At 45.7% G+C, this 16,289-nt stretch overlaps 1 protein-coding gene across 1 annotated transcript in view; it reads left to right on the top strand.

The window, feature by feature from the left end:
* CTSF (cathepsin F) overlaps positions 1 to 16,289 on the top strand; it is a 245,604-nt gene that overhangs the window by 151,476 nt on the left and 77,839 nt on the right. The window contains exons 4-6 of the mRNA XM_069644785.1: positions 2,260 to 2,336; positions 4,742 to 4,817; positions 7,198 to 7,311. Coding sequence (XP_069500886.1) covers positions 2,260 to 2,336; positions 4,742 to 4,817; positions 7,198 to 7,311 — 267 coding nt within the window. The remainder of the gene's footprint in view (positions 1 to 2,259; positions 2,337 to 4,741; positions 4,818 to 7,197; positions 7,312 to 16,289) is intronic.

Genomic DNA, 16,289 nt, shown 5'->3' with positions numbered 1-16,289 from the left:
CCTTTAATCACTCGGCTCCTTGAGTGAAAGGGTTGCATGTCTCTGAACTCAGAGACGGAAGGAGGGCTGGATTGCCCGACTATCCTTTTGTTTCTGAGTAAAGAGTCATCACGCAGCAAGAAGCCCTTTAACCAGCAGGTTAAAGGGCTTCTTGCTGCGTGATGACATTTTAATCCAGAAACAAAAGGAGAACTGGGCACTCCAGCCTCCTACCATCGCCAAGTACAGAGACATCCAGCAGTCTGGTCTGCCGAACGCTTTGTGGTTGAAGGGCTGACTATAGGTGCAGTACTTCAGATTAGAAAAAAGAGGAAATGCCTTTTATTTTTTCCAATCCGAAGAGCTAACACATACCGGCAGTCCTTTTACTGTGCAGCGCTTAGGCTAGATGGGTTGCCTGAGGTGTCAGCATGGCTGGGGCTAGTCAGAGGTGAGCCTTGGCAGAGCTCCCCGCTTGGGAGACCTTTTGGGAGACTGCCGGGACTTGGTCACGGCTAGCCCCTGCCCGCTTAAAGGCCTTGTATAAGTAACCCAGCTAAAAGTATGCAAAAAAGCCTCGTTGATGGGCCCCTTTAAAAAGCTATTTTGGATAGAATGGTGATACATAAAGTGAAAAGTGTGAGGCGATTTGAAAGTGTGAGAGATTTAGTGTATGTGTGAGAAATGTTGTGAACGTGTGGCTAGTATGAATGAGAATGTTTTCAGAGATCCAACTCTCCCAGTGAGCTGGAAAATGCAACCCCTTCTGCAGCGACCGGCACTTTTGTGAGCAGGTGCAAGATTCTGCCACACGCACATCCAAACATGTACTGAAGTCTAAGACTGTAGTTCTTGGACAGAGGAAATGCAGCGAAATGACAGAACTGAAGGAAACGTCATTCTGTCACTGAGATAACTTTTGAAAGTACTAAGAAAAACACGCGAAAAGAAATTATAGTTCTTCCCTAAGCAGCGATTTCCAGGAAAATGTGCTTTAAGATATTTTTTTATAATTAAGATACGACTCGGGCAACGCACAGGTTGCTGCCACCATTAAAAAAAAAAAAAAAAAAAAAAAACATTCCGTCCACCCGCCATGTGATATTGCCATGGCTCCCAAGCATAGCATCGCCCATCCCTGCGCACCGAGAAGAAGATAAGGCAATCGCCATCCCTGCGCACCTGGGAGAAGATAAGGCAATCGCCTCCCTGCGCACCTAGTAGAAGATAAGGCAATCGCCATCCCTGCGCACCTAGTAGAAGATAAGGCAATCGCCATCCCTGCCCACCTAGTAGAAGATAAGGCAATCGCCATCCGCGCGCACCTATTAGAAGATAAGTCAATCGCTATCCCTGCGCACCTAGTAGAAGATGAGGCAATCGCCATCCCTGCGCACCTAGGAGAAAATAAGGCAATCGCCATCCCTGCGCACCTAGTAGAAGAAGAGGCAATCGCCATCCCTGCGCACCTAGGAGAAGATGAGGCAATCGCCATCCCTGCGCACCTTTTAGAAGATAAGGCAATCGCTATCCCTGCGCACCTAGGAGAAAATAAGGCAATCGCCATCCCTGCGCACCTAGGAGAAGATGAGGCAATCGCCATCCCTGCGCACCTATTAGAAGATAAGGCAATCGCTATCCCTGCGCACCTAGTAGAAGATAAGGCAATCGCCATCCCTGCGCACCTAGTAAACGATGAGGCAATCGCCATCCCTGCGCACCTAGGAGAAGATGAGGCAATCTCCATCCCTGCGCACCTAGGTGCAGATAAGGCAATCGCCATCCCTGTGCACCTAGGAGAAGATAAGGCAATCATTACCCTTCTTTACCCATCAGCAAAAGGGCCTCCATGTGGTCTTGTACACCAGGACTTCCACTTCAAACCAAACCTTTGGGGTGGTAGATCTCCATTGGCCGGGTTTTAAACCTTCCTCGTTTTTGCCACCAATGGATGTAGGGCCCATGGAAAAAAGGATTTGACCACCTCAAGGTTTTGCCCATTGATAGGAACAGAATCTCTTCTGGTACGAAAAGACATATTTTAAGCGCGTCGTGGCACCTCCTGCCAGTTTCAACATTCAGCGCCTCATGCAGATGTGGTAATGCAGCAAATGTTACCACATTTCACGCGGGAGAATTCTTGTACGTAAATGCTTCTGCGCAGTGCATGCTATCAGCCTTGCCACATTTCTTTACCACACAACTTATTTATAAATGAGACGATTGGAAAGAAACGTTGCGCTTCCGGCACACCGCACTCACCTACTCTTTCTTTATTAGGTCGGCCGAAAAGGTCTGCAACTACGGAAGCCAAGAAGGAGCCGGAAACCGCGGAGCGCTTCCAACATCCCAACCAGGTTTTTATCACACTTGCCCAATGGTTCTTGCTCAAGACGAACGGCTGCTGACAGGACTTGAATACTCGCATTGGCAATTGGACCTGCTGGCTAGCAGGCCACACATTACGTTAAATGTGTCTTTGTCCTTCACTAGTCAGCACCGTTGCGAATTGTGCACAACTCCAGGGGTGGGGGTCTCCAGGGGTCAGCTTAGTCGTCGAAAAAGCTAATGGCAGGAGTAGAAGGGTACGGTTCACTGGTGTATTGTGCATGCATAATTCGTTCTATGGGGTACGTCTGTTGCTGATTGACTGTACATACACATCCCCGGATTGCAGCGGCGGGGCCATGAACCTAGCTATCTCCCCCTGAATATATAGAATATATAATGGAATAGTGGAAACGTTTCACCCTCCAGATCTGCACAGCAGACTATGGATTTTTAAGAGAACATTTCAAGTGTAGGGGTTCATTAGAGTCTGGACAGCAACAGTAAAACAGTTGCTATTTGCCGAATACCACCTGTTTTACCTCCAGCCCCATTTCAGTGTCAGAGCCAGAGGTGCGCATACATATAATACATGGCAGCCTGCAATATCCGTATACAAGCCTGGAAATAATGTTCTTATTACAGGCTAGTTATGACATCACAACTGACCTGTAATAAGAAAATGACTTTGTAATAAGACAGTGGGCCTCATTATGGGGATGCCGGTAAAACCTTTCGGTAGGGAGCATGTTAATGGCAACCCCGTAACACTGTTTCCGCCGCCTGACTTCCCGGTGCCACCGGCATATTATGGCAGGCGGCAGAAACGGTAAATCCCCATTTCCCTCCATGGGAATGAGGATATTGAAGCACCGGCACCGTTGCTTCAGGGAAAAGTATGCCGATAGGGACCTGAACTCCCGGAAGGTCAAGCTTGCCGGGACTTCCGTGCCTCCACCGGCAGACTCTTAGTTTGGCGGTCCGGAAAGGGTGCCGGTACGTTGCTACCGGCAACCTTATTTCCAGACCGCCAAACTCGTGATGAGGCCCACTGACACCACAGCTGCTCCGTAATCGGTTCTTACGCTTCAGTTGTGACATCAGAATGCCTGATGCTTGAGAATTGCAACTTTCTCTGCAGCCGTTAGTTAAAGCAGTTGCAAGCTTTTCAAATTCCTTGCTTGTTCGCTTTCTGTAACAATTATCAGCGGTTAATTGCCAAGGAGCCGTTTATGGTAGAATGTTTAATTTGTGCACTGCTGACGCTTAACACGTGGGTAAGAAGCTGCATCTTACTACTTATCTTAAAGTACAAAATGAAAACGTTTTCCAATGCATTTAATTAAAATGTTTAAACCATTTTTCTGCAACACATTCAAGGCTGCATATTAGATTTCTTTACATGCCAAAAGAATGTACATTGGTTATATGGATCAGTAAATGGAAGTGCTCTTAAATTAGACTAAGCAAGTGGGCAGATTAAGAGGGGTGAGAGTGTGTGGCCATGTATCATAGGTAATACAATACCCCCTACCATTTGTATGAAGGATATTGAAAGTCATCCTAGAGTTCTGTGACCCTATAAGAATTCTGTCACAGAACTCCTCGGTGACTTCCAATATCTTGAAACCGTAAGGTAGGGGGTACTTTATCCCATATATACCTCCAGTGGTATTCCAAGGTAATAACGTGGAGAGTAAATATTGGATTACAGGTTGGATTTTCAGTCTGAAAATATGCCATTTCTTATCCAAATATTGTAAAATTCCGCCAGAAATATCAGTTAATTTTTTTAACTGTACAAATACAAAAAGGAAAAACCCCATCTTCTTGTGTGCAACGGAAGGGGGTGAAAAAGTGTGCATCACCATCTTACCACTTTTCCCATATAATTTATACAAGGGTCAGGGTGCATTGGTCTTAACCACTAATATGCATTATCCATTTTCACCATCAAAACGATAGTGGGAATGGATAGTGAACATATTTGAAAGAATACAGTAAGTGTCATTTCTAGAATATTGCCAATGGCATTCTAGCAATACCACCACAGTTACCACTGGGCCGGTGATACAGGTGCATTTAGGTGGATATTTGCAAATGCATCCACTGGTGGCGTTATAGCCACTATTGGTATTTGTAGCAAGAAATCTGCCAGACTGTAACGAGGGCCTTCATATTAAGTCTCCCTTTTATCCATGGTTGGATCTGAATTCAGGTCTCTATAAATGTGCAAGTCTAGTGCATATGCACCAGTTCTACATGTCTCCAGGCAACACTACATGTGAGAAAGGGCAACAAGACCCAGTCTGGAAAAGGACATGTGCACTTACAACAAGAGAGTACATTTAGTTTGTGTAAAGGTGTTGCTGGGTATTGTGGGTTCTCCGTTCTTTAGATTTCTGTTAAACGCCCCTTCTCCCTTTTCCCCCAGAATGAGACGATGGAGGCTGTGTCGCTGTTTAAGGACTTCATGGTCACATACAAGAAAGCCTACAAGGACAGTGAAGGTGACATGTCTAACCTACCCGAGAGCACTTGCTGCCAAGGACAAAGCTGACCTTTTGTACCACAAGCTCATCATGACGGATGATGGGGACCGTGTCCCGGGGGCGATGTGGGATTAAAAACCTCCCGACCCATTTCATCAATACCTTGTGTAATGTGAACATCACGCCAGGATGGATCCCCCCATCCTTGCTCCAAAGATCAGCCTACCTTGCCACCTCAAACATACTGCTGGAGAGTAGCGTAGACGTGACCCCCTCCCCACCTTTGAAAACCTTAATGCTCCATGCACCAAAGGCAACCTAAGAACAACTGCTTTGAGGAATCTTGCAGAACATGGAGTTTTGCCAAACATGTTTTAGGTTCCACATCAATTCTTTTTTTTTTTTTTTCATTGAATCGCCATGTGGCCAAACATGCAACCTCTTCAGTAAGGAAGAGGGACTGTTCCCCAACATGGAAAAACACTCGACACTGTCGCATCCAAATTGAGTAAGCAAACTCAGTAGAATGACCTCGGATGTTGAGGTCACCTTCCCTCCCCATCTGCCACTGATGAAGTGAGATCTCCCCAATGTCAACCGCCTCTTACAAAGTTGGAAACGCCAACCTCTCGATATCGACCCATACCAAATTCCATGAACATGCACCGCCCCACTGATCTCCTGGTGAAGTCCCTTCCACATCACAATACTGTGGCACTCACGCCCCTATGCACCCCCTCAACACTGCCCTTTCCTCCAAATACTCTGCAGCTTCCTTTTCATGGCATTCTGATGAGTGGGCACAATTTGTCCTGCCCTGGGGTTTCCACCAGCTCCACTGCCCTATTCCCTAACACCCAACCTACCTCACCCAAAGAGTACTATTGACTTTAACACAGTCTGCCAAACGGCCATCCCCCCCCTAGTGTCCTCCCACCACATTGGACTTGTTTGCTTCTCCTCCTTCCTTGTATAACCGGCCTCCCCTGTCAGCTTGCAGCTTGTCTCGCAGTCTAAACTTTACAAAGTTTGTAGAACGTTTTGCTATATTGTAAGTACACATGTCACAACTTTGGGACTCGGAGTTACAATGACTTCAAAATTCACAACTCGTGAAATGTGTGTCTCTCGATGTAATTTGTGAAATTCCGTAAAGCAATTGGTTCTATTTTAGGGCAGTTTTCTCATTATAAGACTATTTTCTTTTGTATTTCAAAATGACAATTTTCCCATTAGTACAGCTTGTTGATTAAAAAAAAAGGATATTGCAGCAATCCCTTTTCGCAGCAACAAGACGTCTTGAACTCTAGCATCCTAAAATCAGTTTCCCTAATAATGTGTTTCCAAACACGCTGTACTTTTCCTCCAGTTAACCCCAATATTCTACTAATCCCCACTCCTCTAATTTTCTCCACAGCTGCATTGGGTTAGTATGGACCGTTTTGTAGGAAAGGCAGTTTGGGTATTTTGAGGCTAGAAGATAATGTCATGCTCCACTGCTAACTAAAAGGGTCAGCTTGACTCCGGGCCAAAGGCAGGCAAGTCTGCAGCTCCCTTTTGGCATGTCCAAGTCAGTGGCGCACTCTCATTAAGTATTGTGCACATCGGTGTGGGGGCGGGCTTTCGGTGAGACAGAGCGCAAGCCATCTCTTGGTCTGAAATGCTCGTGGCTGAGGGAGCCTTCGGGCTACTGGCAGTAACCTCTATGGAAAAAACAGCAGACCCGACTCCACCCCATCTCCTAGACAGCAGGTTATAGCTGATGTCTGGATTCTTCCCCTATTGCCTTTCGGAATGCCTTTAGCTAGTAGGCAGTCCATAGAGATCAGTTCCTCCTGAAGGGCAAGACTCAAAGAAAGCAGAGTCCTCTGCATAACCCAGCCAGTTTAGTGCGGGAAAGATGAGACCCCTGTGTTCAGCATTCAGGACACAGGTTCGATTCCTGGCAGGGACAGCTCAGTCCTTTGTCCTTCCACAGTGGATACATTGAATGGATTATAGTGTCACCTCTTCTTAGAATGCGTAGACGTTTGAGGAATCTGTCATGCAGCATTATAGCATGATATTTGTATTCTTGCATTAAGCTGGGGAAAATGTTGATTAGGCGAAGAGGTTAAGACTGCCAACAGATTACCTCCTAATCCATCCCACCTAATACTATCCATTTGAGGGGTCTAGAGTATTTCAGCCCATTAGGACTTATGTCAAGTGTCACTGCCGGCTTGGGCCTAATAAGAACCTGCAGCCGAAAGGTGGAAGGCCCCCTGCCCTCTGACTGCCCCGAAGACTCAAACATACAGTAGATTGTGCACGTGAAGCTTCCACCAACGTCCTAGCTGGGGCTCGTTCTCCTGCCGTTTTTGTATGTAATTTCTGTTGACCTCTTGTCTGTTTTTAGAAGCCGAGCAGCGCTTTCAAATCTTCTCAGCAAATCTGAAAAAAGCTCGGCGGATCCAGGAGATGGATCAAGGCACAGCGGAGTACGGCATCACCAAATTCAGCGATCTCACAGGTGAGTGGTCTCTGGCCTGAACTCAAGAACCTCCCTGTGTGTTGCCATGAAAGGAGCCTTTAATTGACGCCGCCGGGCCTACACCCTTGGGTATGATGTGGAGAGAGCAACCTTGAGCTTCAGGTGCTATTTGCAAAATGTGAGGTCTTGTGGGATAAAAGGCTTTCTTGAGAAGAAAATGACTCGGTGTGGAGCTGTGGAAATGCCAATCAAAAGAAATTAGATTGGAGATTAAAAATAAAACCAAATCAATGTCTATGCAAGCACTCTAATCCTATGTAAGCACCCCCGCACCCTTGCTCCATACCCCTTCCACATCAACCCCAGGATATATGTCCCTTTCCTAAACATACTATAAAACCATGTCTTAGTTTTAATAATTTTCAAAATGGAAAACCAATATAAATATATCAATTTCTTCAATAGTCTAGGAAAAACTAAGTTAGATGAACCTACCAAGACGTCAATATTGATTAGCATCCGGAGCAAAGAAGAAGGAAATGTAACATTTTACTATCCAAAAGTGGCAGCTCATCTATAATGGGCGAATGTGCGCCAACCCACCAGTATCCTCACCCATTATGGGGGAGCCGAGCCAGCCCATTGTAAACATTGAGTGCTCCCCCCGCCCAGCTGCTTTCTGAAGCTTAGGTAGCACTCCTGGGATGGCTTAAACTGTCAAAGGGTAACAGGTTTTCCCTTTGACATTTTGTTCCCCAATGCGCATGTCCAATGGTCCATACAAAGCTGTGGGTGTTTGCCTTCCCCCGCCTTGCATGGACCATTGGTGATGCAGGCTGGTGAACTGCACCTCTGTGTGTGTGTGTGAAGGCACTGGTATGCCTCAATGCACATTGAAAGGATCTGGGGCTTTCTGGTTCTTGTTCCTGTGGTGCGGGAGACCGAGGGCTTTGTGTTTCCTGGAAGGCCGGTTTGCAGAGAGGAGCAGAGTCCAGACCAGGGCTCATGGTAAGAAGCTCTATCATGTATGCATTCGTGTGTGAATGAATAAATGCATTAACGAGTCAGTGCATGATGCATGCGTGGGTGCTGGGTACACGTATGAATGAGCGAGTGTATGGGTGTGCAAGTGAATGCTGTGTGAATGAGTGAGTGAAGGTTGCGTTGTGTGTTGTAGCGTGAGCTTGTGTTTGAGCCGGCCCGCTGATTTGTGGGGAAGGGGAAGATGATATCGACAAAATCAGATGCCCAGTAGAAATGATGCCATCCTTTCTTACTGGGCATCTTTGATACAGCAAGCAGATAAGTGGTATTATGTGGCTTGACTGACATTTTGGTGTAACCGGTCTAGCCACTTTTTTGGCATGCCATTTTTTTACTGCCCATCTATGATAAAGCAAGCATGATGTTTTATTATGTGGCTAGACTTCCATTTAAGGAAAACATGCTAGGCGTTATTACCTTGTTAGGCCTTAAAAACAGATTCAGTCCTGCATCTAGGGGCTGAACCGTCTCCACATTTTGGAGCAACTTAACAGAGTTACGATTGATTACTAAGGCCCATTACCATAAAAATCATCTTGCTATTTTCATTAAGTACTCTCATTTACTAATACCTCATATGCCTATGTACCGTATAACTCTATATGACAGGATGGCCAGGTTCAGTTTTTAAATTTTCAGTAAACATATATCAAGAAAACCTTCATATGATCGTGTTCAGTATTATTTGCCAATACTCTGGGCCTGATCACGACTTTGGCGGTAACGCCGGTGGTATTACCGCCAGTGGTATTAGCCCTACCGCCGAACTCCCCGGCGCTAATAGCGCCGGATCACGAGTTCGGCGGTAATGTTAATACCCATTCCCCACTGAGCCCATTCGGGAATGCCCCATTCCCCATTGGGCTCAATGGGGAATTTTCGCGCTCTTACCGCCGGCGGATTTCCTCAGAGCTGGGGCAAAATCCGCCGAAGTCCTGATTTGGCAGACCCTTAAATCCGGCGGTAATAGCACTACCGCTGGATTTAAGGGTTACCGCCAAAGTCGTGATCAGGCCCACAGCCTTCAAATGCCAGCACAAACTTCGTATGTCTAGGTCTAGCCTTGCTTGACAATTTACCTCTTTTGTGTGCCATGAGCACCTCCAGAGGCTCGGGATGACCCTAACATGCTCCTGCACAACACCATGAACCAGGCTTCACCATAATATGCGCATGCATTTCCTCAAAAGCCCATATGCAACAATCCTATGCCACAACACTCTATTTTGCCCAGGTTCAACTGCACAGGTGCACGCTCACATGACTGCATAATTCACATTCACAGCTACAACCTCTCGTGCATCGGTAAAGCCTCCTATGCCTATATACTGAGTCATTTGCTGCATATGTCTCAACATGCCCAAGTCCACCTGCTCATGCGTGTGCACAGGACTGCTTTGTTTAGTGAAGTACACGCTCTTACAACAACTTCTGTGTAGCCCCAATAAGAATGCCCCGTCAGTTTCCACATTGCCGTGCTATACATAGCAAAGGCAGGATTAGCGAAAGCTTCCCCCACACTCACTGGACAGGTACAGTAAAGTACAGCAGCAATACAAGCTTACCTCACAAACTAAATGGGCCCAGAACAAGCAGCAGCGGTGCTAAGTTCCCTCCCATAAAGCAGGTTAACAAAGACAATTGGCCTCATTACGACCCTGGCGTTAACCATGGCGCTATTAGCGCCATGGTTGACGCCGGTATTTTACCAACTCCGCCATGGTGAATGGCGGAATTATCGCCCCATTCCAAGGTTGGCGGGGCGGTAATTCCCTATTCACCATTGGCCCTTCCCCATTCCCATTTTTGCCCCCATGGGGCTCAATGGGGAAGGCGGTAATTACGGTACCGCAAATTGCGGTACCGTAATTACCTCGAAAGTCCCTTTGCGGGTTCCTTCCTTAACGGCTGGTAAAACCAGCCGTTAAGGTCGGGACCTGCAAAGGGACCTCGTAATTAGGTGGTAAGGGTTTAACGGCGCCAACACCTTTTACGGCGCCGTTAACCCCTTACCGCCTGGGTCGTAATGAGGCCCAATGGCAATGAAAGCTTCACTCTCTCAGATCCTACCAACATAACATTCACAGGATCAATATCAGCTCTGCATGCTGCCCTCAAACAGTTCTAGCAAAGGCAACTACAGCGCAAGCTTCACCCAAAGATTATGTACAGTGCAATTGGCAACAGTGCAAGTTTCCCTGGAACCTTTGTCTCGGGAGGATAGCTTAGGGGCAACGTGCACTCCTTGGAAGCAAGTTGACACGAAGCAACACAGTTTCGATCGTCGGGTCCTCGCTTAGAAACCTCTGGGTATTAAGTGCGTTATAAATAACCTATCATATCATATCATATCCTAACCCGTAGACAATTTCGGGTGAAAACAAAATGGTCGATTTGATCGAATTTCGGCTGAACGAAAATTTCGAACAGCCAAAAATTTCGATCAAACTACCATTCAATGCGATTATAGTGAACAAGGGAAGTGGGGGGTCCCCTGTACGCTTGTTCACTACAACCTCATCTGGGGTTGTGGGTGTTTCCCCTGTTACCTAATGATAAAGTTGCGAGGGGAAAAAAAGGACCCTGTGTCGCTGGTTCCCATGCACGTACGTGAAGGGAACCGGCATCGCAGAGGGATGGCAGAGTCGGTGGCACACAGTGAGGTGTGCCGCCCAAAGGTAAGTAGGTTTGTGAGGTGGAGCGGGTTGCAACAGATGTGCGTGGGAAACAAAATCAAAGTTAAAATCTTGACCTGTCCTTGAGCGTTGAAGGGTTTCTTGAGCCACCTGCGGCCCTATTTTGTAGGAATGAAGCTTGCACTGCTGCCGACTGTGCCAGTGGACCTGGTCTATATGAGGGAAACGGTTTACCATGAATTGTTTGAATTCGAAATGTCAGAGTGAGAAAGAAATCCCTACTTTATCCAAGGGTTATTGTTCTACAGGCATCGGGAATTCAGGAATTGTGCCTTTCAGATACCCTGCTTTAGTACGTGTCCTTGTACCATGCTCTAGTTTTCCGATCTCTCTCCTTAGCTCTAATCCACCCCACCCTCCAAACTCCACCCACCTTTACTCTCTCCTATCTTCTCCTCTTTCCCTCGGATGTCTCCCTTTTCTGCGCCCCTTCTCCCTCCTCTGCACTGCTACTCCCTCCTTTGCCATATTAATCCCTCCTCTGCACTGCTACTCCCTCCTTTGCCATATTAATCCCTCCTCTGCACTGCTACTCCCTCCTTTGCCATATTAATCCCTCCTCTGCACTGCTACTCCCTCCTTTGCAGTAATATCACTGCACCCACATTCCACCAGAAACCCTCCTTTCACTCCGTAACATACACTTCACATAAACTCCTTACTCTGTCTCACCTAATCACACTTGCCACAGTCACATACTCACACCACAGTAGCACTTGCACCCACTAATACTTCACCTTAACCAGAAAACGCCTCCACACTCTGCTGCTCCTTCCTTCCTCCTGCTGGTCTCTTGCTACATCGTTTTGACCTCTGACTTCACTCGAACAACCCACAACTTCATGTTTCCTGCAGTTATTTTTATGACCCTCCTCCCTCCATTGGATCCCTGGTCCTGGCCCGGTCTTCCCCATTCGGGATGTTAAGAATTTCAATCAGGCGACACACACCTTGGTCTCAGCCTAGTATGCAGCACACGACTGAAATGCTTATCTTTTTATGTTAGAGTTAATATTGGGATGGTACACCACTCATATCACCCCCTCTTTTCAAATACCCTGGGTCACAATGGACCATGAACCAGGCTGGTTGGTAAAATACAATATTTATTTATTTATTTGAAAATTAAAAGAAATCATACACTTTTTAATATGGGGCATCAATCACCAATGTGGTGATAACAATGAGAATGTGAGCAATACACTGGGTTTAACTTACTAGTGGAACATAAACACAGCACAGCAGGATAGGAGCACGTTTGGTTTAGTTAAGATAGCACTTGAGTTAAAATTTCCCCCTGCAATGTTCCCTCAACCCACAAATAATCCATTTTGAGTGGATATACAGAAGCAGCAGGTAATCGGGAATGACAAATAGGAAACAGAATTCAAATCTGGCCTTCCCTTCCCAAATAAGAGAGAAAAACAGATTTTAAACCCCTGGCAATGTTATAAAATGACACTCAGAAATGGACAATTAAATAATGAATGTGTGTGAAAAACCTTGAAGCAAATATAATTCCTCACTAAAGCAACAATGCAAAGACACTAACAATCACAAAGACTGGATTAACAAAAGCATACAGTTCGAAAATGAGTGGCAGGGTTTAAAACATGTTGCAGCAAATGACACGTTGGAAACTTTGCAAACTTTGCAATTCCCCCCTGAAATTACCCAAACGTTTTTTAATAAAAACGGGTGAAATACACTGATTTGTGCGGTTCTTTGGCTGGGGGATAGCTATAGATCACAGGTACAATATGGAAGTGAAAGTAAGTCTCTAACTGGTAAATTGGATAAGTTATGCAAGATCTAGAAAGGTGCGCTTTGAGTAAAATGGAGCAGTGAAAAAGGAAAGGAAATCAGTTTTGACAAGAACAGTTTTACTCTACACTAGAGTATTGAGGCTAGGCCACCAAAGAGGGACACAGTAAGCTCCAGGGTTGATTCGCAAGTTCAACCCTATCACTGCAGTGCCCAGCCCTGGCAGAACCAGTCCGATCACTCGAAATAGGTCTAAGGGCTTAGGATTTACTCAAGGCAAAATTACTAAAGAGATAGCGCTAGCACTAGAAATCAAGAGCAGGATTGAAAGAATGATTCTGACAGTTTCAACAAGGTATCAGGATAAGGATAGGGTGACTTAGAGACTGGGATGAGGACAAAGACAAGATAGCTATGTGTTTCTATGGGGTGGCAATTAATACTCACAGTCCACTTTTTAGTTTTTGTATTTTGGACAGTCAACGTGTGGAAACAGAGAAATAATATGAGGCGGGGAAGCCCAAAAAGAAACACACCAACACAGGTTACAAAGAAACATCCAAGTGCTTTATTTAAAAGCTACAACAGTTACCAAGTCAATTGACAAACGGATAGCTATTTGGCTCTCAGAATAACATCACGAACTTCAACGAGGGTTCGATGTGTTAGTGAGAGAGAGCGCACATTGGAATACCCAGGCTTTTTATACAATTTGTCCAGCCCTTGGCCAACCCTCTTGCGGGTTAACCATTCTACGAAACAGGTCTTTGGGTTCCTTGCCAGGTCAATCCTTTAATATATGCATTTCGATAAGTTTCACTGATATAGTTGTACATTTACATATAGGTCAACGGTAGGACAAGGTCTCAGTTCGCGACCCCGACAAGTGGCCTGCAGGCATATTAATTATTCAGTTGTACGGAGGTCACAACGGCCAGAATCTTACTCAGAATGTCATTTGGCCTCCATTTTGATGTTCAGGGTGACTTCTACATAACAAGAGAACCTAAAATGGCGGCTCAATCCAAAATGGCGACTTACATTACTTTCTCTAAGGTCAAGACCTTGTCGTGGAGTTTGTTCGCACATGATGTTTAGACAACTTGGCGTAGGCCAATACACATACAATTGTTACAATAGGAGGCATAATATTGTTTCTATTCCGACAAACGGTTCGGTCACTACACGGCAGGGCGCCTGGCAAAAACAGCTGGGCAGTTCCGGTCGCCGGGTAGCACTTCTGGACTGGCAATTCTGGTCACTGGATACTACAGGTTAGCTGGATGGCAGGATTGCAGTAAGCAGTGAGTGGCAGCAAGCCAGGCTGGATCAGGATGCCAAAAGGTACCACAGCTTTCACCTTGTTAATGGAAGATTTAGTGTTTTTTTTTTAATTTGAGGCCTTGCTGGAGCAGGATCAGCAATGCTTGGGTTTTGCAGTGGGCCCTGGAGTAGGGTTGCAATGTTTTGGCCTTGTAGTTGGGATGTCTGGATGATGATGGGAACAGGAACATGGTCATTTTTAACAAGAAAGATTTGGCCTAAAATTCCATAATTTTATACACAGATGTGAATTATCCCAAGAGATGTATCTACAAAAAGTTATGTTTGCAATATTAATACTTTTCTATTTATCCTCAATACTTTGCCCTTTCTGCCCCCGCAGTGTCAGTGACTTCTATCACGTCTCAAAAAAAGCACAAAAAAGCACTTTTAACTGCAACATTTTTACAATTTTTCAAAGTCTTGCTGCAGACATAGATTTCTTTAGAGTTTACTCCTGAAATAGTCTTTGGGAACAAATGGCAGTCTCTTTGTTCCTGGGTCCATTTTTAGTTTGTCCTTCAACTGCTGCCAACTGTCATTTCCTTTAGAGCATGGTGGGAGTGTCACCCTTAATTGAATTTATATTGCCCCTTCACACTTCAGACTTCCTTCCCTAGGAGCTTCATTGTCAGGGTCCCAGCAGAGACAAAAGTCTGTTCAACCCCTTAATTATCAGGGGGTTGTCAGTATCTGCTGAGAGAGAGAGAGTCCTCCTTTTGGTGCCACCCCCTCCAAGCAGAAAACCTGTTTTTCAACCTGCAGCTCCAGCGACCATAGTTTTAATCTTCAATTTTTGATCTTAGGTTCAGAATTAAAGCAAGCCGGTTGCATAAAATAACACATGTTATATAGTCTCCCCAGCAACAAACCCCTTTCATATTGCTAAAGACTGGCAGGCTTCCATTCACCAGTGTACTGTTCCAAACCACTGGCATTTGTTTTTCTTTAATTTGCAAAAGCCCATTTTTTTTACCCGTGGTGCAGCTGGCCTTTCCTTCTTAAATTCAACTTTTCATCTCCAGCAGATTCACACACTGCCTTGCAGCTATAGTTATTCTCTTGAAATGCTGGGGTTGGTCTGCAGCACAGATACATTGAAACAAACATGGCTCAGCTTGTTAGAGTGTCAGCTGAGTTTTGGATACTTTTGCAAAGAAAATGAACACGTTTCCTGTTTAAGTAAAAGTAAAGTTGATTTTTTTAGAGTTGGTTTGACTGGGCTTGTCAATTCAGAATCATGCCTGGGTTTGCTGAGGCACAGCGAGACACATAGGGCTTGGTAGGACTTATTCATCACAGTGGCTTTAAGGAACAGAGGGAATTTAGTGTTAAAGACACATTTTTTTTCTTAAAGGTGAAAAAGGGTTTCTTTTCAATGGGGATTTTGACTTTTGCAGTAAGCAACACTGCTTTTTCCACTTTCTTCCTTTTATTTATTTCGGAAACACACTGGCAATTTCCTTCAATGTGCCCCCTTTGTTCAATTTGCCTGATGTGTGCTTGGCAGGACGGTGCAGCCATTTTTGTTGTTTGCAAAACGTAGTTTTTAGCCATGGCGCTCACAGGCGCCAGCGCAACCATTTTGTGCTTTCTGCGCAATTGCAGCTTGGTGATGTGGGAAATGCTGTTGAGTGGGCCAGTTTATCCCACAGGGAAGTGTTGCAAGTACTAAAGTTTACACACAGTGGATTAAGCCCCGCACTTTCTCTGCGCCTGTCCACTGTGGAGTATCCCTGTTCGTAATAGAGCCCTCGTTCCTGGTGTCACTAAATTCATTACAATGCATGCAAGGGTTTGTGTCCCTTTTTTGGTCCGTGGTGGTCTAGGGTAGTGGGCGGTGGCTATGAGTGTTTGCTGCTATTGCTTAGCAGCACAGCATGGCTATCCTGTCTGCCGCGGAGCATTGGTGCTTTGTGTCCCTCTCACACTACTGGTTTTTCTGTGCCGCCGGCAGAGTAAGGAACACTGGTAGGTTGCTAGCTGGCTGTTGGGTCCCGGACTCCTAACTTTTTCTGCAGCTGACATGTGACGCTGGATGATGGCTCTATCCCTGACACTTCTTGCTGTTTCCCTGGTCTGGTGTTTTGTCGCTAAAGAAAACAGACTCTGCTGAGTATCTTGCTTAGGAGGCATGGCATGGGACAAATGTGTACTGCTCATAAACAAACTGGCCTGAGGTGGGGACTG

Source organism: Ambystoma mexicanum, chromosome 2p (genome assembly GCF_040938575.1).
Source record: "Ambystoma mexicanum isolate Mex_15411 chromosome 2p, UKY_AmexF1_1, whole genome shotgun sequence".
Classification (NCBI taxonomy): Eukaryota; Metazoa; Chordata; class Amphibia; order Caudata; family Ambystomatidae; genus Ambystoma; species Ambystoma mexicanum.
Note: the sequence above shows the minus strand (reverse complement) of the source record. Positions and strands in the feature narration are given on the sequence as shown.